This window comes from Rissa tridactyla, chromosome 13, assembly GCF_028500815.1.
Source record: "Rissa tridactyla isolate bRisTri1 chromosome 13, bRisTri1.patW.cur.20221130, whole genome shotgun sequence".
Lineage (NCBI taxonomy): Eukaryota > Metazoa > Chordata > Aves > Charadriiformes > Laridae > Rissa > Rissa tridactyla.
Genome location: NC_071478.1, coordinates 4,119,582 through 4,147,563, shown reverse-complemented (window position 1 = coordinate 4,147,563; position 27,982 = coordinate 4,119,582). Strand labels below are relative to the sequence as shown.

At 55.5% G+C, this 27,982-nt stretch overlaps 1 protein-coding gene across 1 annotated transcript; it reads left to right on the top strand.

Annotated features, from left to right (window-relative positions):
* The first annotated feature begins 2,324 nt into the window (after positions 1-2,324).
* RPH3A (rabphilin 3A) lies at positions 2,325-26,248 on the top strand. The gene is made up of 20 exons (XM_054219329.1): positions 2,325-2,401; positions 2,948-2,962; positions 3,778-3,921; positions 12,402-12,531; positions 12,844-12,930; positions 13,461-13,626; positions 14,065-14,106; positions 16,616-16,750; positions 18,178-18,270; positions 18,443-18,502; positions 18,574-18,795; positions 19,888-19,967; positions 20,306-20,380; positions 21,584-21,693; positions 22,286-22,412; positions 22,913-22,969; positions 23,158-23,309; positions 25,045-25,126; positions 25,654-25,750; positions 26,118-26,248. Exons 1-20 carry the CDS (start codon positions 2,325-2,327, stop codon positions 26,246-26,248), a joined length of 2,082 nt encoding a protein of 693 aa, XP_054075304.1.
* Positions 26,249-27,982: the final 1,734 nt, after the last annotated feature.

The following is a 27,982-nucleotide window of genomic DNA, read 5'->3' as shown; positions in this document are numbered from 1 at the left end:
GGACCACTGGATAAGGGACTTAGGCGCATCTCCCCCAAAACAGGTGTTGGTGGCACGGTGCTGCCCGTCCAGGGCACCCCATTAAATCTGTGTGCACCCCCATGAGACGCCCCCCCCAAATCCTGGCCACAGCAGGACCCTAAATCCCCGGCAGGAGTGTGGTGCTGCAGTGCAGACTGTGGAGGTGGGGATGTAAATGAACAATTTGCTTATTTAACCGACCTTGTCAATCAGAGCCTTCTGGTTTGGCACAGGAATAGTCGCTGTATGAAACCAGCAGAGCGCTAATTACCCCACGTGCTTCACTTTTTTTTTTTTTTTTTTCAAATTTTATAATATATTTGTATTTTTAGAAGTTATCAGTGAAGCAAAGGTGATCCTCAAATCTCTGCTGATTCCTCAGAGACTGATGGAGAAACCCCTGCAATGTTGCAGAGCAGAAAGTGGAGAATGGGAATTACATTTTCCCCTCTTTCTGGGAACGTTGCACGTCTTTTCATGGCTTGGAGTTTGTGATTTCGGTGGGATGGTTTTTCAAACTCCTGTTTTCCATCCTCGCCCCGGGACAACCGACTGGTGCTCCCGTTGGAGTTTTGCTGAGAGATGAAGTCGCTTTGTGCCCTGCAAAGGTGCATTTGTCGGGTTTGGGCTGAGCTCTGGTCCTGCAGGAGTTCTGGTTTCGGTGCTGGGACCCGGTGGGACATGGGTGGCTCATGGGTGGTCCCTTCCAGCCAGGGGGGACATGTCTGGGGCAGCGTCTTCCCAGGGCAGCAGGTTTGGGAGGATGAATGGGATGCAGCCTCGGTGCCTGCGGGCCGGGCTCTGCAGAGGGGTTTGGGGTTTTTTGGTGGGTTTTTGGTTTCCCCCCCCCCCAAGTTCTGCTGCAGGCAGGAGAAGGCAATTCAAATGCAGGTGCTGCAAGCGATGCAGGCGGGAGGCTGCCGCTGCCGGGGGGATCCCAGCGGGTACCCCATGGCGGCTCCGCAGAGGAGACGGATGATGGGGAAAAATGCGCGGATGGGGGAAATAGTTGAGCTCACAAAAACTTCCCCATCGGTGGGGGGGCCCTAGAGAAGGGGTGAGTCGTATCGTCCTCCGTGCCTTGCGCTCTTATTAGTGTTGCAGCAAAGCCAACCCCTTCGTGGATGGATTGCCTTTTCTCTTTTATTTCTACCTTAATGACTGTAAAGGGGGGTTCGACCTGAGCTTTTCCCTCCGCAAGCGATGCCTCGTGGGCGATGCCGTCCGTGGACCCACAAGCTGCACCCACTGCTCTTGGGGACCATCCCTAGATGGGTCCAGGTGTGACAGTGACTCGCAGCGTAATCGCAGCATCCCCCGGCACCCCACGGGCCGGGCAGGGATGGGGGGCTGCGCAGGAGGATGGGTCCTGTCCTTGGATACCTGCGGCGTTCCCCGGTGTAAAAGCATGGGTTTTCCCCCAGAAGAGGTGATGGGATGGATGGGTCCATCCGTGCGGCGTGGGCGATGCCGGTTGGCATCAGGTTGGGCTTTGCCGTCCAATCCTCATCCCAATGCAGTGAGTAGGGGCAGTGGGTGGAAGGGTAAAACATCCCCAGAAAGTGGGAATAAATTAGCACTCAGGCTCTGAATTTTACATCTTTTTTTAATGAAAATTGTCAGCTCTGCTGAAAGGAGGAGGGTTTGAAGAGGTCCCTGCCTTTGACTCTTTTGGAAATGAGGAGACGGAAGATTGTGTTCAGGTCCTGTTGCCGCATCTTCCGCCAGTGCTTCTCCGGCTTTCATTTTGCAAAAACTTTAGTAAACAAAAATGAAAAAAAGAGGAGTTTTGTTGCGGAGGGGTTGTGCTTTGGGGGAGGACAGCGAGACGTGCTGGGTTTAGGGGGAAAAGTTTCCTAGTTTGTGGATTTCTCTCTGAAACAGAAACATCCTCTTCCCTCTCAGCTCTGAGGCCTCATAATTAATGTGAGGTCGGGTATCTCATTAATTACCTCCGCACTGAGCGCGGCTGTGTCGCCCTCCTGGGAGGGTGGTGGCTGTGGGCTCCTGCGTCTCGTGCATGGTATTGAGACAGCGACTAAAGTGACATTCCTGTTTCTCTCCCACTCCTCTTAAGGCAAAAAATAGATCCCTGCCCAACGTGATTTTGTGTTTTTCGTTTGTTTTGTTTTTTTTTTTTTTTTCCCCTACAGCCTGGCTGAAAGCACCAGGTTACCTTTGTCAGCATCGCTGCTATCTGAGAGCACGGGCAGACAGGCAAAGGGACTCTCGGCACTTGTCGGCGGAGCACCGGTGTGCCCAGACTCGCTCCGCATGTCCCCGCGTCCCCTCGGCAGCGGGTGATGACCGACGCGGTGGTGGGCGGCAGCTCTGACCGGTGGATGTGCCCCAGCGACAGGACCATGTCTCTCCAGGCCAGGTGAGAGGAGGGAGCCGGGGACACAGGGATGCTGCTGTTGCGGGAGGGAGGGGAGTCCCTGGGGGTGGGAGGCAACGCGGGCACAGCCATCCCGTTTCCTCCTCTGGGGACACTGGGAATTGGGTTTGCACCAGTTGGATGGGGATATTTTGCCGTGTTGCCTCCTAAACCCCCTGAAGAAAGGTGGTGGGGACGGACCCCCGGGTGTGCACGTACCTCCGTGCTGACCGGGAGCCCCATCTGTCTGTCTGGATGCATCCCACCGCATGGCAGGTCTCCGTCCCGGCTGGATGGGTGGTGGCAGCACCCATGGATGGGAGCTGGTTTTGGGTGCCCGGAGGATGCAGGGGCTGGGCGAAGCTCGTGTTCGGAGCTCGCCCCTCTGCGCCGCTTTGGAGGAGCAGCGGGGACAGCTGGTGGAACGGGGTGTGCTGTCGGGGACCGTCGCCCCCAAGGTGGGGAGAGCGCTGGCTGCGCCCGGGCCGAGCTCTCCTCGTCCCTTTTCTCCCCTAATCCTTCTTCCCTCTCTTTCCCTGTGCCTCCCAGCAGCGAGAAGGAGCAGTAAGTATCTCGCTTGGCTTTTTTTTGTCCTATTGCTCTTTACCTGCTACTCCTAATGGCCTTGAGAGAACAGGAAAGCCCTTGCCCTGGATGCAAGAAAAAACCAGTTCACTTTGGGAAGTGTTGCATAGGGCTTTAATACATTTTAAAGTTTATAACCATGCGGGTCTGCTCAGCCCAGGGGCAGAAGAGCCTGGAAAGGTCTTTAGATGGGTAGGATGGGGGGAGGAGGGGTGTTTTCCCTTTTGTGTCCTTCATTAGCGTTGCCCCTCTGCCGCCTGCTAATTTGCAGGGCTGAGTGGCAGCCGTTACCGTGTCACCAGGTTAAAGCTGCCTGATGGCCAGGCTGCGCTCGCTGTGCGAAAGGATCCTTGGAAATGATGTTAGGAGAGGGAAGAACTCCCACGTTTGATGAAATATACCCAAAAAAAACCGCCCGCTCCTGCGGCCATTGCCCCAGCACCGCAGCTCGCTGGCAAACCCGGCGTTACCCGTCGGATAGTGGGGTGCGGAATTAGCTGTGTCAGTTAATGCTTAACATGGAAATATTTTTAAAAGGAAGTTGGTTTTCTCCATATAAAACAAGTGTCTCCATAGGACCCCCCCTCCCAAAATGGGTATAAGAGCTCCCACCTGCTGGCCGGGGGCTGTTTGCAGGCGTCCTGCTGGAATAGAGGGTGGGGGGGTGCCGTACCCCTTCTCCCCTGGGCTTGGGAGTTGGTGCCTGGCGATTGCCCCCACACACATGTGATTGCCCCCACACATGTGCCTGCCCACGCATGACCTGTGGACGAAGCCCCGACTCTCCCCCGCAGGCTCCCCGCCAGCTGGGCGGCGCGGGGGGGCCAGCCCGACCGGCAACGCAAGGGCGAGGAGCTGACGGACGAGGAGAAGGAGATCATCAACCGAGTCATCGCCCGGGCCGAGAAGATGGAGGAGATGGAGCAGGAGCGCATCGGGTAAGGCAGCGTGGTGGCACCGGTACCACCATGCCGGTGGGACGGGAGGGACCCCGAGCCTGTAGTGGCCAGCCCAGCCCGAAGCACGGCACGGGGGAGAGCTCTCGCTTGGCTGCTTTCCTGGCCAGCAGCTACTGCACTGCAGTGTTTCTCCTGAAAGGGAGCCTGCGGGGGATCTTTTTGAGCTGGCGTTGGTCCTTGGCCAGGAGGAACCTGTAAGCAGGGGAGGGAGCTGCTCGGTGTGCCGCTGTGTTCTGGACCAAGAATTTATCGTCTCATTGATTTTTTTTTTTTTTTTCCATTTATTTTATTTTATATTTTAGGCCAGAAGGGATCATTAATAACATCTCGTTTCAGGGAGCGAAGCTGCTGCTGCTTGCCCAGACCTGAGCCCCAGCTCCCGTCAGCACGGGCAAAGCCATGGCTCACCAAAAGGGGTTTTGTCTTGTTTCGGGAACACGGATGGATCCATCACCCCCTCCAGCCACATCTCCTGGCGGTTGATCCCTCCTGCCAGCCAGAAACGAGCTGAACAGGGCTGAGTGATGCCCCGTCTCGGGGCTGGCCACGCGTTGGGACCAGCTCCTCTGGGGGCTGGCGCTGCCCCAGCTGCATCCGTGGTGGGGTACCCACGATGGCTGGTGGGCGCTGGGAGCATCCCTGGTGCCGACGCGCCCGGCGCGGAGCAGAGGGCAAGAAGTGCCTGTGTTTGCTTTTCCTGTATCTCTACCCTGCCTGGGCAAAGGTGCCAGGCGAAGTAATGCTGCTAATTAGGTATCGACTTGCTGTGCTGGGGATGGTTTTCCGGAGGGGATCTCCATAATCCCGTTTGTCAGGCGTCATGCCTTTTTTCATTACAGAGGAGCAGTTTATTCTTGCTGAGCTTAAGCATCAACTGCCGCCTTTTTTTTTTTTTTTTTTTTCTTTCCCTCCTCGTCTCCTCCAACTTGCAGAGAAAGCACTCAGGCCCAGGCAGGAGCCGTGCTCTCCGCTGCCTCGGAGACCGTCAAAGTCCCTCCCGTAGCTTGGGGACAGCTTTGCTCAGCAAAAAGGCGCGTGGTCCTGCGGGGCAGCCGCTTGGTGAAACGCGGAGAGGACCTGCCCGCACCCACGGAGCTTAAATCCATCGCCCCGGCTGCTTAATAACCCTTAAATATTGGGTGTGCGTCTGCGACGCAGGCACGGGGCGCTCCAGCTGCGGCGGGCCGTCTTCCTCGGTGGCTGCAGCCCGTGGCCTCCGAAGGGGTGGATTTATTTACTCGTTTTTAGGAATATTTTGTTAGGAGCGGGTCTGTGAGCAGCGTAGGCAGGTATCACCTCGACGGTGACTGTTGGTGCTGGCCGGGGCTCGGCGTGTGCCCCGGGGATGTGCTGGTCCCGTGGGCGCGGGGTGGCTCCCGGCCGGCACCGCCTCACGTTACAATGCGCGACACTTTCTCCTCCCAGCTTTCCAGCAGAAACCAGGGGAAAGTAGCTATGAACGGGGGGGGTGATTCGTTCCCGAAAAGTGCTTGGAAAACAGCATTTCCCCCGCTTTGCCCATTTGCAGCCTGGTGCGGGAATTAGTCTCAAATGCGACGCGCTTTGGATTATGCTTAAATGAACTTTAGCAGTGGGGGAGAGATATTTTTATTTATTTATATATATTTTTTTCTTTTGCATTGTGCATTCCTGCAGAAACTCTCCCCCTTTTTTTTTTTCTCTTTTTTTTTTTTTTTTTTCTTCTCCCTCCGTTAGCCGAGTCAGAGGAGGTTTCTCATTCATGAAAAAGCTGGGCGAGGGGGGGGAGACTGGGTGCCGTACTGGGAGCGGAGCAGGGGAAGGCTGGCGGATGTGCAGTCGCAGCTGATTTCCCTGCCGCGTGTAGGCGTCGCGGGAGCCCTGCCAGCTCCTTTGTGTTTGTTGGCTTGCGCGACGAGAGCTGTAGGATGTGCAGCTACAGAAATATGGGACAAGCGTCCGTATCGGTCTCGTACAGAGTCAAGCGTTGGGAAGCTGCTCGGACGTTATCCAGGATAGCTCCTTATATTACAAAATAATCCGGGTTTGCCAGGCTGGCCTGTGGCGGGGGATGCTGCGGTTGTGACGGCGTCCCTCGGCCGGACAGGCTGCTCTAGGGAATTGCTCCTGGAAAGCCTGATTTTCTGCAGTTTTCTGGGATTTTATATTCCTGTAAGGTGGGGGGGGGGGGAGGGAGATCCATTAAAAACCTGGTTTTGGTGAATATAAGGAATAGCTTACATGAAGTGAATGCCCCTTCCAAAGAGGGAACGTGCGGTAAATCCTTGGAGTTGTCTTAGTAAGTGGATGTGTTTGAGGGGGTGGATTTGAGCTTCACGGGTCATGTCTGAGCAATCACGGAGTCTACAGCTGGGTGCTGGCCACAGATGCACCTCCTCGTGCCTCAGAGTCCCTCTGATTTAGTGCCCATCCATCTTCTCCCGCCCTCTCCTATCCCCTCTCCCGCATCCGCCGTCCCACAAGCATCTTACCTCAGCCGGCCAGGACAGGGTGGGAACAAATCGATGCTGCTCGTTGAGAAGGTGTTTGTGGAATTGGGCTTCATGTCAAATCCAGCTCAAATTAATCTAGTGAAAGAGTATTTTTAGCAGCTGGGGTGGATGGAGGCCCGCAGGATACGTGCTCGGGATGCTGATGAGGATTGTAGGACAGGGACACTTTGGTGTCTGTTTGCGTTTTGGTTTTTTTTTTTTTTTTGGCTGGGTCATTGTCTCATAGCACTGAGAAGGATAATAGGAGCTGAAATCATCTTAAACAGCGATACAGCGAGAGCTCGTTGGGTGTGAGTCGACGGAGGACTTTACAACTGCCTGGGGATTAGGATAATCCTTTGGGTCAGTTTGGGGCAGAGGGGCTGAAAGCTGGTGGGCAAAGGGCTCGGAGGGCGAAGCGGACCTGTGGAGGGATGGATCCATTCCTGTCCCTTCTCCCTCTCTGCTTGGCCTGGGCTTGTGCTCAGGGGTTCCCTGCAGTGGTTCTGTGCTGTCTCCTGCTGCAGTGGTGATGCTCTGGTGGTGGTGGTGATGCTCTGGTGGTGGTGGTGATGCTCTGGTGGTGGTGGTGATGCTCTGGTGGTGGTGGTGCTCCAGCCGTGATGCACAAGGAGCCTGTTCCTCCCAGCTGACGTGGGAGCACCTGCAGGCACTAACTGGCTCCATTATGCACCTATAATTGGGTGCCATCAGTAACCCACCAAGTCTGCTCTGCTGCCTAATGAGGTCCATCGTGCTCTCGGCATCAAAGGAAATATCTTAAACCATCCAAAGTCAGAAATTGCCATTTCTGGAGAACGCCTTGTGGTACAGAGCCGGTTCTCCCAGGGTGACATGACACATGGCTCCTGGATCTGGCCGTGCCTGGGCGCAGCTATTCCCTTCCCTCCGGTCCCCTCTAAAAGTGCGATGGTTTGACTGTCTCCCCGTGGGTCACAGCCCCTCACCTTTCCTCCGAGAGCACCAGCTATCAGGCAGGATTGCATTTTAATTTGGCTGCTTATTGCTGGGATGACACATGCATAATGCTGGAGCAGATGGCTGAAGTCACAGGGGATTAAGTCATTAACCTTGGTGGCCAGCAGCAGGGATGCTCTCTGGGGACCACAGTCTCTTATTTTCTTCCTCGTGTTCAGACAACACAAAAATAAAAATAGGGGCCGGGAAGGGCAGGGTAGTTGCTGGAGGCAGGCAGAAATCTCTCCTGAGGTGCCAACTTCTAGAAGAGACAAGGTTGATTCATGGCCAGAAGACAGCTCCCGCGCTTCCTGAATTTTTGTGGGGTTTTGGTTTTGTTCCCCTGCCGCCCAAAAAAACCACCAACCCTCCTCTCTTATTTTTGAGAGTGGGATGAAACTGCAAACTAACAACCCTCCTGTAACACATCCCAGGAGGCAGCAAGCACCCGCAGTGATGCAGTAGCAGGGGCTGGGATATTTTGAAGTGCGTGAATCCCCCTGGCCTCCGTGGGCATCTTCCCCCCATAGCGAGGACGAGCTTTGAAAGTCGACCTGTAAAAGCGCAAATGATGCCTTACCTTTAGTTACCTGTGCACTTGTAAGGGAAGAAAATTACTTCTAATATTTCATCCTGATTTTAATTATGTTTTCTTTAATCTGTAGCTTGGCTTCTTTTCTTGTCTATTTTAGACCATTAAAATTAGCCTTAATTTAATATTCAGCCCTTTAAGGCACATGATTTCCCCACGGAGCCAAGTCAGTGCTTAATTCTGGAGGTGCTTTGTGACCTCCTTTGTGCTTTACTTTGATTTCTTTTTGCCACGTAAGTGATGGCCGAGTCCGTCCCCGCCGGTTCCCGTGTGGTGCCCCGGATCGGGCCCTTCCTCGGTGCCCTGGATCGGGCCCTTCCTCGCAGGTCGGGTCCTTCTCCCACCCCTGCGCAGCACTTTTGTTGCCTGCCGCATTAAAACGTCCTCCACCAGGCGGTTAAAAACCCATTAGGCACGTCATCAGCCATTCATTTCGGCAGAGCGGCAATGAATATTTAAACACAACAAACTCTTGCGCTCTTCAGTCTTGTTTCCCCGAGTTCATCAGCTCTTAATGGCAGGGACTCGCTGCCCCTCTCTGGTCGTAGCGCAAGAGAAAACGCGGGTGCCGTAGCACTGCGGGTTTCTGTCCTGTCTGGGATTCAGCCTGGCCTGAGCTGGTCCCTCAGCCTTGGCTGCATCGCGGTGGGACCCTCCGCCTGCCTGAAATCCCGGGAGGTGCTTGCAGGTCTTCCTCCCGAGGCCAGCCTTCCTCCCGGCAGGGCAGGTCCCCCACCAGCCCTCGCTGCCCCGCGGCTGCTGGCTTTTCTCTCCCAAACTTGTATTTATGGGGCCAGGCAGATATTATATTATCAGGGGACTGTTTTATTGCCGTTATCATCTCGGGTGCCTGTTAAGCATTTCGGATATAGCATACCGCCCGGTTCTCGTATCTTGCTCCCATCAGTGACTAATACATATTTCTTTGGCGGATGATGGATGGTCTCCCTCTCCGCAGGGCTGGCTCCGGGAGCGGCGATGCTCCTGGGTGCCGGGCTTAGCCAGCTCCAAGCCACCGGCTTCAATTACTCCTCTCTTGGGTGTTTTTTGGGGTTTTTTTTGTGTATGTGTGTGGTTTGGTTTGTTTTTTTTTTTTTTACCCTGTTTTAACAGTTTGAAGCATATTTCCTGCTCTTTGAAGTTAGTCTTTACAGAGGCCAGAGGGCTGGGCGCTCTGAAGTGCGCATAACGGTGAGGAAGATGTTGCTGGAGTCCCCGAGACATGCAGGGCAGAGTGATGAATTGGATGGCTGGTTGACGTGCAATAAAAATGAGAAACGAAATGATACCTAGGGGAGAGGGAAGGGAAAAGCTTTTGGGAAGGCAGAAAGCTCATTCCTGACCGCTACCTGCGTAAGAGTGGGGCATCCCTCTGGTTATCGGTGGGCAAAGAGCCTGTACATGGGGGTCCAGCATGTGCGTAGGGTGATGCTGGATGAAGTCGAAGAGAAACCTGGGTTTTTTGCTCCCAGTTCTCACCTTAATCAGGAGCTTCCCAGCCTGTGGGTGCTGCTGTGGTACCCCCTTTCCCAGCTCCTGCTCTCTTTCTGCCTGGCGCACACCAGGACTCTATACAGTCCTCTCATGGCAGTGTTTGAATAGGCTGGGGGGCCGGGGGGGAAGCCCAATTTTTCCAGCTGGAATGGATGTTTTAATTAGGCAAAAGTGCTTTGCTTGAAACTGGTGCTGCAGGTGTGTGTACTGGCTGCTGCAGCTCTTCCACTGGTTTAAAAAAAAAAAAAACAACCTCTTAAGGAGCCGCTTCTGGTAAATGAGAGACTGGGAAAGATTTTGCAGCTAAATAATGAATCTCTTGACATGCGAAGGCTTTTTTTTTTTCTTTTTTTTTCTCCTTTGATTGTGCCATTTGTTCTAGTTTCTATAATAAGTTTGTTTGGGCTTGCAGATTTCTAACTGGAAGCCGCTTCTCTTGGAGCAGAGCTCTTGCAGCACAGGGCGGGGAACTGAGGGGAAAATGTGGGCTTGTAATGCGCTTCGCTGCTAGGAAAAAGAAAGGTTTTGCCCCCAAAATGTTTTCCCTCCCCGGGTGGGAGCAATGCGCTGCGACAGGAGCTGAATGTTGTTGGTTATTTGCTGTCGGGGGCTCTTGGTGGGGACCCCACGGTGCACGTGGTGGGCGGTGGGCTGGTAACAACTGTGGTGGGATTCATTTATTTTGAATAAGAAGTGTTTTAGGAACGGCCAGTTTCCAGGTTTTAATTGGAAAACGGCTCGTTGCTGGCCAGGTGTTTATGGGATGATGCAGCTCTCTCAAAATCCCTGGGAATCGGTGTTTGCAGCAGGGTGTATCGGCCGCGGAGGTTGGGAAGGCGCCGAGGGTGGATGGTAGCTGTAGCAGCTGGCTTATTCTGTAGGAAGAAATCGCCTGTGGATCACCTGCAAAGCAGAGAGCAGATGCTCAAGGGCAGGGGTGGGCAGCCACAGCTCTCGGGGAATAAAGCCGGAGCAGGGAGTTAGTTTCCCCATTAAGAGCAAAGTGGAAAGGCATTAAAGCACCCCGCTGCGCGCCGAGGATGTAATTTTTCAACAAAACCGGGTTTGTTCAGGAAACAAACTGGCTGAGGGTGAGAACCAGAACTGCTGTATTTAGAGAGCCCCGTGGTCATGCCGCCGCCCAAACTTCAGGCGACGAAGACTGGAGGAACTTGCGAGCTCGCCCATCTGCTGTCTGGTGACACCGTCGCTGTGAACAGGGTGATTTCTCCCCACTGCTGGCTCCGTCTGGCTCCGCTGGCAGATCCCAGCCCGGCTTTCCCGTCTCCTTGCTGGGAATGGGCTGCGGGTTCATTAATAACCATCAGGAGGCATCTCCGCAGCAGCAGCGTGCTTGAGCCCGCGGAGATTAGCCCCTGCGTGGGGAGGAGAGGGAAAGTTGCTGATGGGTTGATGTCTTCCACCTGAATGAGATGTTGTAATAACGTGGCTTGGGTTGGATAACATACGCTGAATCACGGAGCCGCGTCTTTTGGGCCTCACTCGGTGGCTGATGAAGTCCTTCGAGATGCCGCTGTTGATGGCAGCGAGTTTCCAAGGGGGCGTTCTATGAACTGTCATAGGTTGCATGTTCCACGATGCTTTATTTTTTTTTTTTTCCTCTCTTGCTGCTCTTCCTTTATGAAGCACCCGCGTACAACAACACCGTTGCTTGTCCACGGGCTGCCGGCCGTCCAGCGACCAGCCGCGGAGGCACCCTAGGTGGAGGAGAGCTCATCTAATGTTTATGAGCGCTTCAGAGGTGCTGGCAGCCGAGCCGCCATAAATCTGAAGCTGTCATCAGGCATGTGGGAAAATGTCTTTTAAACGTCGGATGTTTTTTGTTTTTTTTTTTTTTTTTTACGGCACGCCGTGTTAGCAGCGTTGTCAGATTTGGGTCAGGCTGCCATGGGAGTGATGGAAGCCCCACGGGTGAGGGGGGGGCTGCTGCTCCCGCCGGTGGGCTTGGGTCTCCTCCTCCTCTCCATTCCTTCTCCCTCCTTGCTGAATGACATAAATAATGCATCCTTTTTCCCTTCTGGTGCTATTTTTAGGGCCAGGATTCTGGGTTAACTGAGCATAGCACTCGCTGCCAGCTCTCGGATGCTCGGCAGGCAGCTCGCTCCTGCTCCTGCTTTGCAAACTGCTTTTGTCGATTGAAGTTGCTTAACTGGGGATTTTTTTTTTACCTTTGCAGTAAACAGATGTGTTTTTATAGCCTGTCCTCCAGTGGGCTTTTTGCCTTTTACTCCAAGGGCTAAGAATTTCCATAAAGTAAATGATATGCCATTTTTTTTCTTAGAAAATGAGAAAACTAATTAATTCATTCAGTCCTCCCGCCAGAGCCCTTCCAAGATCTCCTCTCGCAGCTCTTCCACAGGCAGTCGCTGGGACCGGCTGGAAAGCTTTCCATTTGTGTGTGGGGGGAAAAAGCCGTTTCGCTGATGCCAAACCACTTTGTGCGAAGGTGCCCACTTGGATGGCGCTCATGCACGTGTGTGTATGTGGGAGCTGGGGCCGGTGTCCGCTCTCTGGCAGTGTCAGTGGAAGTTAATAGTTGTGTGATAGAAAGCTATAGGGGAATATAATACTCTGACACATCCCCTGGGATGTGTCTCTTCCCCTGGTTGCGTTCCCATAGCTGGAAGAGGAGAGGCTCTGTGGGAACCATAGAATGGGATGGGTTGGAAGGGACCTTAAAGATCACCTAGTTCCAACCCCCTGCCATGGGCGGGTCCCACCAGACCAGGTTGCTCAAAGCCCCATCCAACCTGGCCTTGAATGTTTCCATGGAAGGGGCATCCACAGCTTCTTTGGGAAGGAGCAGCTGGACCAACGGCAGCAGCCACCCCTTGGGAGCGGGACCCCCGCATCCCAGGCCGCACCGTGCCTTTCCTGACATGCCCCGTCCCCTTTCTGCCCAGGCGGCTCATGACGCGGCTGGAGGACATGCGCCGCAGCGTGCTGGGGGACGGGGTGAACCGCTGCATCCTCTGCGGGGAGCAGCTGGGGCCGCGGGGATCCGCCTGCGTCGTCTGCGAGGACTGCAAGAAGGTGAGGCATCTCCCTGCGACCCGCTGCTGGGCGCAGTCCCCCGGACCCACACATCCCCCCCCCAGTGTGGAAATGGCCACCTCGGTCTTCCGGCGCGTGTTTTGGTTGCCCACATCCCTCCGCTTGTGGCTCAACGGGACGTCCCTGGGGGTTTCTGCAATCATCCGTATTTGTGCTGGGAGAGCTCTCATTAAGTCTCCCATTATCCGTCTCTCATTAACCTCACGCTCCCGAGGGGCAGTGCTGGGGCGGTGGGACCTTTGGGTGGCCTCGGCGTCTCTGCTGCCACCCGGCGCTTTGCTTTCTCTGCAGAACGTCTGCACCAAGTGCGGGGTGGAGACCACCAACAGCCGGCCCCACGCCATCTGGCTCTGCAAGATCTGCAGCGAGCAGCGGGAGGTGAGCGTGGCAGCCCCCTGTGTTCCTCCTGCCGGATCGGGGACGCGGTCCCTCCCTTTGGTTTCACCCCGTGCACTGTCCCCACCCCAGACGTCTGGGGTAGGACCAGCTCCAGACCAGGGGATGCTCCCAGGGACTCTTCAGCCTGTCCCCCAGCACCATTAAACCTTGCCCAGCTATTTGAGTTCTTGAAAGATGATCTTGTTTTCTAGATAAAATGCCTTATTTTTTTATTTATTTTTTTTTTCTTTTCCCCCCACCAAAAAACAAAGTCCTTGGGGTTGAAGAGGCTGTGGTGGCCAGAGGTCAGCTCCCCGCCACCTACAGTCTGCGAACACCGAAGTTTAATTAATTAGCAGGAGGGGCTGTGGGATCACTGGGGGATCTGTGGATGCACATCCTCGGTGTTGCCTGCTGGAGGCAGACCCCGGTGATGCGGGGGGCGTGTGTGTGTGTGTGAAGGCTGCCAGGTCTGCACCCGGCATCCCCCCCAGGACATGGGTGCCACCCCACTGCCTGCACCCCCCCAGGTGTGGAAGCGCTCCGGCGCCTGGTTCTTCAAGGGTTTGCCCAAGCAAGTGCTGCCCCAGCCGATGCCCGTCAGCAAGAACAAGGGACCCCAAGCCCCCAGCGAGCCCAGCCCACCGGAGCCGCCCGCCCAGGACCCGAAACTGCCCTCCCGCGCACCCGCCCGAGGTAGGTGCCACCCCCTCCCTCGGTGCGAGGGGTCCCGCCAGCGAGGCGTTGGGTCTCCTCCCCGTCGTTTGCAAGGGCGAGCCCCAGCAAAAAGCATCCAGAGCAGTCGTGTAGCTGCTGCCTGTTTTCTAAAGGCAGCAGCAATCGCCCTCCTTGCTGCCCTCCCTACCCGCTGAGCCTTTTTCCAGGCTGTCCGAGTCAGGATGGGCGGGTTTTCCAGGGACACCCTCAAGCCCAAACAGCCCTGGGTGGGGGTCTGGGGCGCCCGGCCAGGGGTTTGGGCAGTGTCTGGGGATGAACGCGGCGATGCAGAAACCTAGGAAAAATAAGAATAAAAAAGGAAACCTGGGGAAAGAGTGGCAGCACAGCCCGGGTTGGCATTGGCGGGGCAGGTGGGCTCCAGCTTCACCGCTTCTTGCTCTGTTTGTGCCCCCCAAGGCCAGGCGGATGCTGGGCCCCCGGCCGAGCAGGACCCTGACGGTAAGCACCGGCGTTCACACCCTCCCCTGTGCCGCTGCCTCGGTGCCACCTGTGCTGAGCCCCCTCTCTCCCTCCCTCCTTTCCCCACGGTGTTTTCCCGCGGGATGCTGCAGTGGCAGAACCTCTTCTTGCTGCTGCCACCACCCACCGCGCGCGGGGACCGAGTTATTCTGGGGCTTCCCCACCTACTGCACACGCCTGGGCTGAAACGCTGCAATTTAGAGCGCTGAGCAGAATTGCCTCCGTAGGTGGCGTTTCCTGCTGCTGATTGACGGGTGTTTTTCTGGTTATTTAATGGCAGTCCTTAGAAAACCTCCCGTGGAAACTTTAGGAGGCTCGTGGGGGGCTTGCGCATGTTGGTGAGGGATGGAGCAGCTGAGCTCTCTGCTCTGGCCACGTCGGGTTTCCCCCATCAAAGCTCCTGTGCTCAGGCTTGTGCCATGCGTGGGTACCGGAGCAGGGTGAGGATGCGGGAGGATGGTTATTATGATTATACCTTGTCCCCTCCAGCACTCCCAGTCCCCCAAAGCTCTGCCTGCATCGGTGTGTTTAATAGCGATGCCGACCCAGGGGGCTGCGTTTAAGCAGCAGCAATCAGTGCCTCCCACTTACAGGGGTGAAGCCATCTTCCTCCCCGGGGCTCCTCGTTCTAATCCCGTGTATGCCCTGCGCTGCCCTAGACCCGCATCCCCCCGACTCTGCTGCCAGCACCGGCAGGAGCTGTGGTTGGGGGTGCTCCCAGACCGGCCGCGTCACTGGGAGTTAATTTTGAGTAACAGCCCCCGCTTTCCCCGTTTGGCATGGGAGCATCGAGGCGATGAGATTCCTTGATTCCCCTCCAGCACTGCCTGCTCCCGGCTGGGTGATGACCAGGCTGGGAGCGGCCCAGTGGCTGCAAACCCTCCTCTTCCTCTCCACTTCCTCGGCTGCACAGAGGGCTGAGGACTCAACACCCACCTCCCCCGGTGCGGTCCCCTCCATCCCACCCTTCCTTCAGCCCGGGGTCTGTCGGGGCAGCGATGACCCAGCTGGCAGATGGCCGTCGGTGCGCAGGAGGTTTTAATGGCTGGTTCCCGGGGCCGCGTTTGATTGATTTCCCAGTTGCGGCCGCCTGGGGCTTTGCTGCGCGCAGGGTGGGCTGCGGGCAGGGCGGGTGGCACAGCCTTGTGCCGAACCATGCTCCCCCCAGCCCTGCAGCACCGCTCCCCATGGGGACACATCCTACGTGTCTGGGTGGTGGTGTCGGGGTGAGCCCCATGGCGGGGTACCCATGGAGGGGTACACAGGCTGGGGTACCCATGGGGGGGTGCACAGGCTGGGGTACCCATGGGAGGCCACCCAGGCTCAACCACAACCTGTGCTACAGCTCGTAGTGCCGGCGGGGGGGGGGGGGGCTCCAGCTGGGCCTTGGCAGGGCTGTGCCCAGCCGGGTGGTGCTGAGTGATGATCCTCATCTTCCCACGCAGCAGCAGTTGGGGAAACCACTTAATTAAGACTATTTAATCGCAACGGTAGCTGGTGCCGTTAAGCTTCCCGGACCCACAACAGGCTGCTTTTATGAAGCCGCCAGCTCACCTGCGAGTCGGGGAGGGTTTGTCAGGCTCCACACATCCCTCCCGGTGATCAGCATGCTCGCGACATGCCCGTGGTTTTTCCTAAAGCTCCCTTGGAAAATTATTTATTGCATCGCTATTTCTGCACCACAACGCTCCTGGTTGTGGATGCTCATTTTCCCTCCTCCCTCCTTTTCAGCATCGTGGCATTTTTACACACCCCCCCCCCCCGCCCCTTCCTTTCTCCCATCCGCAATCTGTTGCGTTTTGCTTTCTCCTTGTGCCCGGCGACCCTGAGAGCCCAGCCAAGGATAAACATCCCATTTATGTCACAGCAAAGATTTATATCTGGTGTCTCCGGCACAAGCCAGGTGAGCGCCAAGACCTTTTCCATCTCATCCGCGGGTTGCAATTTATCACGGCGGAGCATCTTGGCACCCTGGCGCGCGCGGCTGGGATTTATCCACTGGGACGGCTGCTGCTGGGTGGATGGAAGCAAGAGGCAAAGGCAGCTGTCACCGCTGTCTCTCTAATAAATGGAAGATGATCAGCAAAAAGAAAATATGATGCCCCCGTCCTGGGGCCTGCGGAGCTCTAATGGCATTAAGGGTTTGATGGGTGCTGAGGACTGGCTGATGGATGCCTCTGGCCTTGTTTTCCAGCGGGGTTCTCATCTCTCCTGGTGTCCCCGTGGTTTGCCGTGTCCTTTGGGCTTTGCTGACCACTGTGTGCAGGTTTGATGGTGCAGAGCCCTCCTACTGCCCCGCGGGTGCCGGATGGCTGGCAGTCCCCCATGCGCTGGGGGTGATGCCGCGGTGGCCATACCCATCCTCATCCTCTTCGTGCTGACACCCCGGCTGGGCATCACCCGAGCGGCTCCTCTCGGGGCCAGCTTTGTGGATGGACGGGCGATCGGGGTGTAAACCTCACTGCTGCCTTTATCGCTCTCCCTGCAGGCAGCGATGCGACGGCGGCTGCCCGGGGCAGCTACGCAGCGCCTGGCCGCAAGCCGGCCGAGGGCAGTGAAGACACCGGTGGGGACATGGATAGCCGCGACTACGCTGCCGAGAGCGGGGTCAGCAGGAGCCCCGGTGAGAGCCGCTCTCCTGCGTGCTTCTGTGTGCTTGGAAGGGGAGGGCTGGGGGTCACGAAGCCGGCAGCCGTATGAGGGTTGTTTCCGCTCGACGTGCAGCACGAAGCGATGCTGGGGGATTTCACGTGGCAGAGCACCGGTGCCTGCTTCCTGCGCCGCTCGCCCGCTGTTTTACACTGCTCCGTGGGGTTTGCTGATGGGGTGGTCCAGGGTGTTGGTGGGACCAGGGGGAGGCATCGAGGGGGATCCCCATCCCTTCCCCTGTATGCAGGGATGGGAGGAAGGATCCTGCCATACATTTCCTCGCAAAGGGGCGTTTTATGGCCCAGGAAGGACACGAATTTGAGAAGGCCCATGCATGGTGTGAGAGCTGCAGGTGGAAGAAGGAGTAGGCTCAGTGCTTACCGGGCTAATTTTAAGCAGAGATGAAACGCAACCGAGTCGGGACCCTAAGTAAAACTATATTTCACGACAAAGTGCTGACGAAGGAGCAGGCAGGAGCCAGCCCTGCCTGTGGAAGCCCGTGCTTTGCTGGTGGGCGCCTGGCTGGGGATGTCGTTTCTTGTTTCATGAAAATTTGATGTGCTCCGAGCTGTTGTAAATGGCTGTGGTACGAAGGGGTGGCTGACAGCGTTCGGCAGGGCCCGAATCCTCCCCAGGTGCCTCCAGAAGGGGAAAGGCACTTGCGGAGACTGCTTTTCATCTAGGAGCTGAGCTTGCAAATTTAGTTGGTGAAGCTGAAAGTGGCTGGAAAACGTCCAAGTCCTCTTTAATTCCTTGGGAAAGAAGGGAATGTTCAATGGCCAGATAGTCGGGTAATAGCTGGAGAGGGGCATTCAGGGCTGCCCGGGCTTCTGCCATGGGGAGATGGTGTTTTTATTCATTTTTGGGTGGATAACCCTTGCGAGGGTGCACCCGTGCCTCATCGCTGCCTCGGGATGTGTGTGCAGCCCGGGGGGATGCAGTGCGGTGCTGATCCGGGGATATTGCTGCCGGTCGGGCATGCGGGAGGATGGGGATGTGATGGGCAGGAGGACGGGGGTGTGATGGGCATCGCAGCGATGCTCACGGGTTTGTTCACCTCCCAGCTCAGACCAGCTCCTGGCGGCAACCACATCCGTCCTCCTTCTTCCACCTCTCCTGCGTCTCCCTCTCTTGCAGGCGGATCGGCGCGGCACGGGGTCCCCCTAGTGAAATGCTCCCTGCTCCAGCCCGGGCTGCACCCGTTCCCCGCACCGCTGGCCCCAAAAGCGTGCGGGGCTGAGCCGCTGTCTCAACGCACACCACCTCCATCCATCAACCAAACCTCTCTCCGCTGCCTCCAGATGCCTTTCCCTGGCCCATTCCGACTGTAACCCCCTCCACAACGCAGACAAAACCCCTGGGGCCCGAAATGCCGTTGCTAATTGTCCCCTTTCCTTGCAGGCGTGAAGAGGACCAACTCCCTGCAAGCCCAACGGCCGCCCCCGCCAGCCGCTGCCGGCCCCGCTCCTGGGCCCGGTCCAGCAGCACCCACAGGTAGGATGCAATGGGGATGTGGCCAGGATGCTCGGTCCCTGCGGGGGGGACATTCCGATGTCCTGCCATGGGCACAGACCCCCCTGCTCGGGGCAGTGCTAGTGCTGGGGTGGGAGAGGGACGGAGAGCATCACTCAGACGGATGCCCCAGTAATGCTGCGTCTGTTCCCAGCTCCGCCGGCAGTGGGAAGACCGGGTCCTGGGGCAGCTGGCCGGTTCCCGGAAAGACAAGGTAAAATTCAGCCACCTGCGAGGGGCTGGGGGGGCAAAGCGTGCCGGGCACTAACGGGGTTCCTCCAGCAGCGAGCCCACCACTGGGACCCCCGGAGCCGGCCCGTGCTGCTGCCAGGGAGGAGCGAGGAGGGGGCTACGCCGTGCCCCCCGCCAGAGAGGAGAGGCCAGCTCGGCAGCCCCCCACCTTCCCGCAGCCCCCCGCCATCTCGCCGGCACCCAGTGCCCCGCTGCGGCAGCCCCCCCAGGAGGAAGAGGAGGAGGACGCCAACAGCTACGACTCTGATGAAGGCAGTATGTAGCTGGGATGACTGGAGGGGAGGGAGTGGTTTCTTTGGGAAAGCTGGGAATTTGAGGAGGTGGGTGTTGCGCGAGTGTGACTCGCACCGTAAGGTCGTGGGTCTCTGGCAGGGAGAGCCCTCGGGGAATCCGCTTCCCTGCGGGGCTCGGAGCTGGGGCAGGGTCTCGCAGGCTGGCCCCGCTCAGCCGTTTCAGCACAGCTTGTGGGATCTGCAGTCGGTTTTGCACCAAATGACTCAGCTCCGAGGTGTGCTGGTGTGGGCTCTGTGCTCACGCGATTTTCCCATTTGAGTCCCGAAGGCGGCTGCCTCTTTCCATCAGAGCGTCCTCCGCTGCGAGAAACACCGCTGGACTCCTCTGTAGGAACGGCTTCGTGCCTGCAGTACCTTTATGCCATGAGATGTTGGTGTTCAGTTATTTGCTCCCCAAAAAGGGAATTTGCTGTGTGAAGGGTGAGTGTCCATGGCCGGGCAGTGCTTCACCTCTCCAGCCTCTTCCCAGGATGGGAAGAGCTTCTCCGGCCAGGAGCGGGTGCAGAAATTGTGCTCAGATAGGAGCAGGTGGACCCAGCTGAGGTTCTGTGCTCACTCTTCGTCCCCGTGACCTTTTTCTGGTGAACACGTGAAGAGAAGCGTGAGCTGGTCTCCAACAAGTCAAAATGGGGGCCAAACGCTGAGCCCCAAGCCTTGGGAGGAGATGCTGGCCACCCGAGCTGAAACACCTTCTCAGGGTGTTCCTGGGGTGCCATTGCTGCCCTGAGCTGTGCCCAGAGAAGGGTTTGTACCGTTACATCCTCCTTTGCGTGGGAATATTAAAGTCAGCTCCGGAGCCCCAGGTGCCCTCCTTGTACCCTGGGAGCTCCACCTCCGTAAAGCTTTGATGACCAGAGCTCGTCAATCTGGCTGGATTTGTGCGTGGTACTTTGGCCAATGCTGGCACAGACCCACATGCTTTTCCCACTTTTGGCTTTACATTTGAACCGCAGATCTTTTCTAATTATTACTCATCAGGGCTGATGAAGCAGTTATTGGCTGGGGTTTTAACCGGGTCCTGTTTCCACCTCCTCTCTCCCCCCTCCGCTGTCAGCTACGCTGGGAGCGCTGGAGTTCAGCCTGCTCTACGACCAGGAGAACAGCTCGCTGCACTGCACCCTCATCAAGGCCAAAGTAAGCAGTCCTCTCTTTTTCCCCTCCTTCTTTCACCGATTTAAGTCCAGCTGGATCACAGTGTCCCCAGTGCGGTGGGATGGAAGCGGTGTGGGTGCTGGAAGAGGCTGCTCCACCGGGACACCCAGCCCGGGCTGGCACCGTTGCTCCTGGCTGGGAAGGAGAATTCTGTGGGGCTTTTCCTCCAGTGGGTCTGATCTGTCTCAGGGCAGAGCGCGAAGCTCTTGGCTCGCTGAACACATTTTCTCTTTACTGAGCTGCGTCATGGGTAGCTTTTTCTCATCCCTGGCTCTGCTTAAGGAGGATTCCTGCACCGTGTTTTCTTTATTATCTTTCAGGGCTTAAAACCAATGGACTCAAACGGCCTGGCGGATCCCTACGTCAAGCTGCACCTCTTGCCTGGAGCCAGCAAGGTGCGTCTTTGCCTGGTTTTGAGGGCGTTTTGGGCTGAGGATGGAGCAGAGGTTTCTCAAAGCCCCCCAGGGTCCCTTCCCTGCGTCAGGCTCCCTCCCCTTGATTTCTCCGCGCAGTCGCTCGCTGCTGCTATTTCACCCGGGAGGTATCTCTGAAAAGCGATGATGCTTGCAGATGTTCTCCCGTACCCAAGGAACAGCTCATCCCACAGGCAGGGATCTGCTCAGGATGGAAGGGAGCTCCGGAGGAGGTGACACTCCTAATGCATCGCAGAACATCTGACACCAAATCTAATTATTACCGGAGTTTGAAAGATCCGTTTGCTTTGAAGCTGCAGCATGTTCTCATTAGAGCTGTGAAGAAATAGCCATCGAATAAACTCTGAGTAAACTGCCCCCTCCCCCCCCCACCCAGGAAAACCCTGGAAATCTCACTCCCCAGCCCAGCTAAGCTGATCTCGATAGGGAAACCTTTGAGGAAGGGATGGCCACCACCACGGTGCCTGAGGGGTGCTGGATCCTTGCTCGGGAGCAGCTCTTTCCTGCGGCAGGGTTTTGCTCAGAGGAACTAAGTGTAAAGCAAGGGGGAAAACTGATAATAAAACCATTGGATTGATATTTACGGGTCTACTTTATGTGCGGGGACTTCCTGGCCACCTTGTCTGCAGAGTAAATCGAGGTGTCGTGGTCTTGGGAACTGCTTTGATTTCTATTGTTCCCTTGTTTGCTGATCTTCCTTTTAATTTTTCATTGTGCCCATGTGTTTGTGGAAAAACATGTGAACAAGTGACAGAGCTCCTCATTTCCCAAGCTGTCATCTCCTTTAGACCACGAGAGCCATTACCCAAGCCCCGCAACGGTCTGTCCAACTCTTTCTTGTACAAGTGCCCTTGAGGGAGTAGACCCCTGGCAGTGAAGAAAGCCGGGCAGTGAAGGATGCCCTGGCCACTGCAGGTGACAGAGTCCCCAGTGCTTGCATGAAGGTCCACCTTGTCGAGTCGGTGATGCTCACCTGGAGTTGATGGCTCGCCAGCGCGACAGCCTCAGCAGGCAGCGGTGACGCCCTGCAGAGTCCTCCGTGCCCCAGTCAAACCACCTCTTGCGAGCCAGAAGTGATGGAGCGTCCGATTTACACTCCTCTGCCAGGAGCCTAAATTTAGGTGGGGAGGAGTAATTGTGCCCTGTTTTGTTTTGATGCCACAGTCAAATAAGCTGAGGACGAAGACTCTGCGCAACACCCGTAACCCGGTGTGGAACGAGACCCTGGTGTACCACGGCATCACAGATGAGGACATGCAAAGGAAAACACTCAGGCAAGCAGAGGAGCTGGGGTGTCCCCCGGTGTGGTGGGATGGGGACCGTGGGTCTCCTTGCACGGAGCATCCCAAGCCAGCCTTCCCCAGGAGGGCACCGGCAGCAAAGTGCAGGTGTTGATAGAGCACCTGGAAATGCGTTTTTTTATCAAAATCAGCATCCTTCCCATCAACATGCTAATTTTGGTGGTCCTTTTTAAAAAGAGAAAGAAAGGCATTTTGACCCTGTCATTTAGTATTAAATTATTGGCATTATTATTATTATTATTCTTGCCAGCATAGACATTTGTGTATTGCATATCTGTGCATGATTTGACAGTGTCCCACCCAAATATTTAGACGTCTCTAAAATTCTTGGCGTTTCCTTCCTACAGAAACTTCTACCTTTTGGTTTCTTGCCCCATTGCAGAGCACATATTAAAAATGTTGATTTTTCTGGCAAAACAAGTTCTGTTTTCTGCCTGCTTTTGGCCAGAGGAGAGCCAGGTAGATGGTGCTTTGCTTTGTCCACCCCTCAGCAGTGGTGGTTTTGTGCTCCGGTGTCAGGTACTGCTCCAGCCTGGCTGATGCTCACCTTTCCTGTTCCCTTCAGGATCTCCGTGTGTGATGAAGATAAATTTGGCCACAATGAGTTTATTGGAGAAACTAGGGTTTCCTTGAAAAAACTCAAAGCCAATCAGAAAAAGAACTTCAACATCTGCTTGGAGAGAGTAATACCAGTGAGTCTCTGTGCAATGTCTTTCTGCTACCTTTAATGATGATGTTGCTAACAAATGTGGAGCTGGTGGTGAGCTTGGAGCTGGAACCAGCCGAGGGCTGCGGGTGTCTGACTTCACCGGCACCTTTAGGAGTTGGATTCCCACCCATGTCTGGGCTGATGTGAAATGTCAAGGCCAGGAGATAAAAGCGTGGTGGGAATCCAGGGGAAGTGACTCCAGGGACCTCCCTGGTGGCCGTAGATCTGCTGGCGTTGCCAGCCTGTGCTGATGTATGTCACTGTGGAGGAGATGGCAGGTTGCTCCATCCCTGAGCTCTGCTCCCCCGTGCTGTGGGTGAGATGGAGGTTGATGGAGCAGATGAATGTGCCTGAGCCTCCTTCCACTCCAGAGGCCAGTGAAAGAGCTGGGCTGGGCTCCTGGGGGTGTTTTTGCAGCAGGATGGTGCCTCTCCCAGCTGTGGTCGCTCATGGCAGTCTCTCTTTTTCCCTTCCCCATCCAAGATGAAGCGTGCTGGAACGACTGGCTCATCCCGTGGGATGGCACTGTATGAAGAGGAGGTAAGAGTCCTTGGAGGACAACACGCTCCATGTAATTTCACCTGTCATCTCTCATGTATGAGCCCCGTTTTTCCCCCCTTGTGGGGATACAAGGTTTCCTTGCATCCATCTTGTCTCAGCTGCTCTGCAGTTGACCATCTTCCTTGCTCAGTCCCCGTGTCCCCATCTCTGGTCGCTTCCTCTTGCAGGTAGATCGTGGCGGGGATGTGGAGGAGCGTGGGAAGATCCTCGTGTCCCTCATGTACAGCACCCAGCAGGGCGGCTTGATCGTGGGCATCGTACGCTGCGTGCATCTAGCAGCCATGGATGCCAACGGATACTCAGACCCTTTCGTTAAGCTGTAAGTGAAGAGCTGGGGCTGGCGTAGTGCGGTAACACGTGGTCATGGAGCCATCCACTGTCCTTGGGCAGTAGCTGATGCTCTGAGAGCTCCTTCCAAAACCACCGGAGAGAGGAGAGTGTTTCCCAAGCACCTTGAGACCTCTTGCGGGACTCGGTGATGCCTGTGCAAGGTGGGAACGCTCTGCTGGAGTGCCCCTGCTATGGCTGAAGCTGGGTGAGACTGACCCAGCCCTCAGGTCCATCCACTCCCTGTAGGTTCCCAAACGCCGAGACCCAACCCTGTAATTGCAGAGCTGGAGGACAAGAGATCCTTCTCCCCAGCTCTGACCCGTCATGGCTGCAGGACAGGGGGTGGCTTGATGTCCCTCTGTGTGTGACAAGGAGCCCAGGGATGCGTCCTGCTGTGCCTGTCCCTGTCCCGTGCCACGTCTCCACTGCAGATAAATTGGCTTAATTAATACGGACGATGGTGTTCGTGAGGTTCGTGCCGGCGATGCCGTGCTGCGGCAGGGAGCGGGTCTCCTCGAGCGGCAGAGCACCCATCGGCGCCTTCGGCAGTGGAGGCGGGCGATGGGGGAGCCGTGCTCGTCGGGTGGCTCCTGCGAACAGGGGGGAGTGAGATCATTTTAACTCGAATCTCATAAACTGTGACACGGAGAGGACCCTGCAGTCGTTCCTTGTTGCGGTTTTCATTACTGTTTTCTCCTTGCCCTCGGAAAAAAACCTCTGTTCTCCCTAAAACTCATTCAATAACTCTCGTGTTGAACATTTTGCACATCTTTTTGTAGCTGAGTGCAACTGGGTAGTTTTGCTCCTCGCTCTCTCTCTTTATTTATTTTTTTTTTATATTTTCCATTCCCACAAACAGAAGACGGTGGCTTTCCATTTTCAAATCAGCTTCCAAGGCAGATCTAATTAATGCCAACTCTACGATTTAGTTCTGAGTCTGCAGCCAGGCTACGGAACTCAAAACCTAATTTTTCCCACGTTCTGCCGGTGAACTTACCTTGTCTGAGCACACTTGTCTGTGTGGTATTAAACATGGGCTATTAAACACGGTATTAAAATGGGCTATTTTTAGCTTTTTTTTCTTTTTTTCCCAATCTCTCACGCATTCTTGGCTGGGTTTTCCAGTGGCCAGGCTCGGTGACCAGCCGTGCAATTGCCTCCATCTGCTGGTGACCATCCCAGCTGCTCATTTTCCATATTCCCTGACTTGTTTCAGCTATTCCACGCTGCCGGCCTCGGCAGGCTTCTTTCTCCCCAGCAGAACGCAGAGTTCACCCGCTTTTGCTCCGTAAAACATCTACGACCGTTTCTTTTAGCGTGGCTCGGGGAAAGAAGGCTTGTCCCGGGTGCGTGGTCTGGAAGGGCGCCCAGGCTGCGCGCGGCTTTCTGGGCTCTGGGCGCTGCCCAGCTGCTCTGAGCAAGAGATGCTCCCCCAGAAAGGTTTCTGCCGAGCTCGGCGCTCTGCGCAAAGCAGATCTTTGTGGTTTCCCATGTCTCGTCTGGCAATCCAAGGGAGAAAATAAAAAATTACCCAGGATTTTACTCATTTTACATTTATGTTAGATAATTTCAGAAGGTGGGAAGGGAGACCTGGCTAACCCGTTTCTCTTCCTTAAATATCTTCAGTTGTCTCTTTTTCTAGCCCCAAACCTCACTTTTTTTAAGCTTATAATCTCACGCTCTTCTTGCACTTGAGTTTTTGAGCTGTTTTCTGTTGCCCCCAGTTGGCTGAAACCCGACATGGGAAAAAAGGCCAAGCACAAGACACAGATTAAGAAGAAAACATTGAATCCTGAGTTTAACGAGGTAAGCGCAGATCTAATTTTTATTATTATTAAATCAACTTAGCCAATTACAATGTCGTGCGAAGGAAGTGGAAGACAAACTCCCTGAGGTTTGGTTCCTCGCTCAGCCTGCTTTTCCCCCTTCTGCACCTGGGAATATTTTAGGAATGACTTTGCCATGGGAGATCTCACCATTTCGGTGCCGGGCAGCACCGTACACACCAAAACCTCCCTGCTGCCGGTTCCGTGTCACCCCAGCCGGGGACGTGGGTGAGGATGAGCATCCCTGGGGGGTCCCATGGCTGGGGCTGCCTTGATGGGACACCCACAAAGTGCTCGCTTAGATACAAAGGGTGAGGTCAGCTTATGGGCCTGTGCAGCGTGCTGTGGTCCTGGGAGCTGCGTGGAAGGAGCATTTGTCCTCGTTAGTGTGTGTTAAACATCCTGGATTTTGAATTCAGGCCGTACAGAGAGATCACTTGCAACTGCAGTTTTCTGGGTGCATTTTCCTGGCATGCTCGGGGTGATGCGGGTGTTCTCCTTCTGCAGGAGTTCTTCTATGATATCAAACACAGCGATCTGGCCAAGAAGTCACTGGACATTTCCGTCTGGGATTACGACATCGGAAAATCGAATGATTACATTGGTGAGCCGCAAGTCTCTGCGCTCTGGGGTGCGGTTTTGGTGCCCGATATAGTGCTCGCTGTACGGGAGGGATGCGCAGGTCGCCTGCCCTGTGAGGAAGCCCAGGCTGAGCTTTGAGGTGGGACCACGCAGGTTCTTCGGGTGCTTGTATCAGGCCGTGAAATACAGTATTGCCCCCTGTACCACCCTATCTCCAGCATCCCATGGGGTCTTCTGTGCAGGCAGAGCAGCTCTAGTTGTTTCCGCTACACTTGAAATGCAGGAAGTGGAGAGAAATGCCCCAAACGTGGGGTTTGTCCCCACGGAGATGGTTCACTGGAATATCAGCATCATCTCCGAATATGATGACTCTTCTCCTTTTCTTGCAGGCGGCTGTCAGCTCGGCATTACGGCTAAGGGGGAGCGCTTGAAACACTGGTATGAATGTTTGAAGAACAAGGACAAGAAGATTGAACGCTGGCACACCCTCCAAAACGAGAACCACGTTGCCAGTGATTAAAGGGAGCCGCTGCCCGAACCTCCCCAAATGGCCCGTCCTCTGCCAAGCCCCTGTAGATCTCCGATGTCCGTCTTCCAGCGCAGTCACGCCTTGCTACACGTCTCTGGTCCCAGGGCAGCAACGCTCTCCTGCCTCCTCCAAGCATCCTCTGCGCCCGCTCCTCGCCTCCACCCGAAAACTAACCCAGATCTTTTGTATTCACTTCCTTTGTGTCATTTTTTTTTTTTTTTTTTTGGGGGGGGGGCGGGCATGGGGGAGAGGGGTCGTTGAGTTGTCCTGGTGTGTAACTTTGTCAAGCAATAGTTACCCTCTGACTGTTCCTCTTTCTCACTAGTCTCACGCACGCCGTGGTAGCCTTCCTGTTGTGTGTGTGATGCTCTGTGTTCCTCCAGCCTCCGCTCGCGTGGCTCGTCCCATCGCCCCCAGCTCGTGGCTCCTTCATCTCCCAGCGGGATGCGTGGCCACCGGCCCGGCCGTGCTCTCGTCTGGTGTCGGGGTGGGGGCGATGAGTGCTGGTGTCGGAGCATCGGCCTGTTCTGCTTGTGTGATATCGATACCTCAGTTGCAATAATGAAAAAGCTGTTTGGCTTTGGTGTGGGTCGTAACCGTAGCCTGGTATCTGTGTTGTTGTGATTAGGCTAAAGCCTGTGTCACTGGTGTCATCCCGCGAGTCCTGCTTGAGCTTTAGTTCTGATTCGGTACACTTGAGCAATATTGCGGTACATCCTTTGCTGAGAAGATCTGCCGATAATACAATAAGGAGAATTAGGGAGCCACTCTGTGCGTGCAGGGAAACAGAGATTTGGGTTGGGGTGCCTTCGTTTCCAGCCGCCACGTGCGGTTCCTTTCACCCGAGGAACTCGCTCTCCGTTGCTGTCGGAGCCCACCCGCGTTTGAAGCTCGTGCCTACCTCCCCTCCGCCCCTAGCTGCGCAGTAGTGACTAGCTGGACCCCGAGGGCAGGCCCTGGGCCCTCCGTGGACTACCCTTGCCATTGCCGACCGTTTGCCGTACCAAATGCAGGAGGGAAGGTGAGGGAGAAGATACTTCCCACCACCTACCTGATGTGTGCAAGGATTATGGCTTTAAGATACCACAAATACTGAAATTAGCTGGAACAGTTAGAGGTCTTCCAAACTTTGGGGTTGTTTTTTTGTTTTTGTTTTGGTTTTTTGTTTGGGTTTTTTTGTTGTTTTGGTTTTTGTTTTTTTTTTTTTTTTCAAATCTGCACAAGAACCATTGTCTTCAACTTGCGCTTTAATGATGGTCTGGAGGTGTTTGATTTGTTCTCAAGAGCAGGAGAGTCAAGACGCTCTCAGACTGATGCTGGTGGGGTTTGGTACTATCCGCTGTCTCTGGACAACCTCGGGTGTAGCGATGTCGATAGCGGCACAATGAGCACTGCTGGAATATACTGTCGGTCACTGCGCATGTTGTATGGGACACGAACCCCAGCCCCCTCGGTTCACGCTGTCGTCCCATGACTTCCCTTGCAACCGCTGCTGTATTGTGCTGGCGTGTGGCGTGTTCTCAATTCAGCTGTACCGCAGAGCTGTTTCTTTTGAATTGGATGAGTTATTTCCCTATTCTTGATACATTTTGGGGGTTTTTTTGTGGTGGTTTTTTTTTTTTTTTCTTTCCCCCCACCCTTCCCCCAGCAGAACTTGCTCTGAGTGCTGACTTGCCATGAGCATCTCTGCAGGGCCGGGATTGCTGTGGCTGGCGGGGGCTGTGC

Excerpts from the sequence above, each read along its gene's own strand:
- RPH3A (XM_054219329.1), top strand. The coding sequence starts at position 2,325 with ATGACCGACGCGGTGGTGGGCGGCAGCTCTGACCGGTGGATGTGCCCC. Across the intron at positions 14,107-16,615 it reads GGCCGAGCAGGACCCTGACG|GCAGCGATGCGACGGCGGCT; the intron begins GTAAGCACCGGC and ends CTCTCCCTGCAG. Across the intron at positions 25,751-26,117 it reads AAAATCGAATGATTACATTG|GCGGCTGTCAGCTCGGCATT; the intron begins GTGAGCCGCAAG and ends CTTTTCTTGCAG.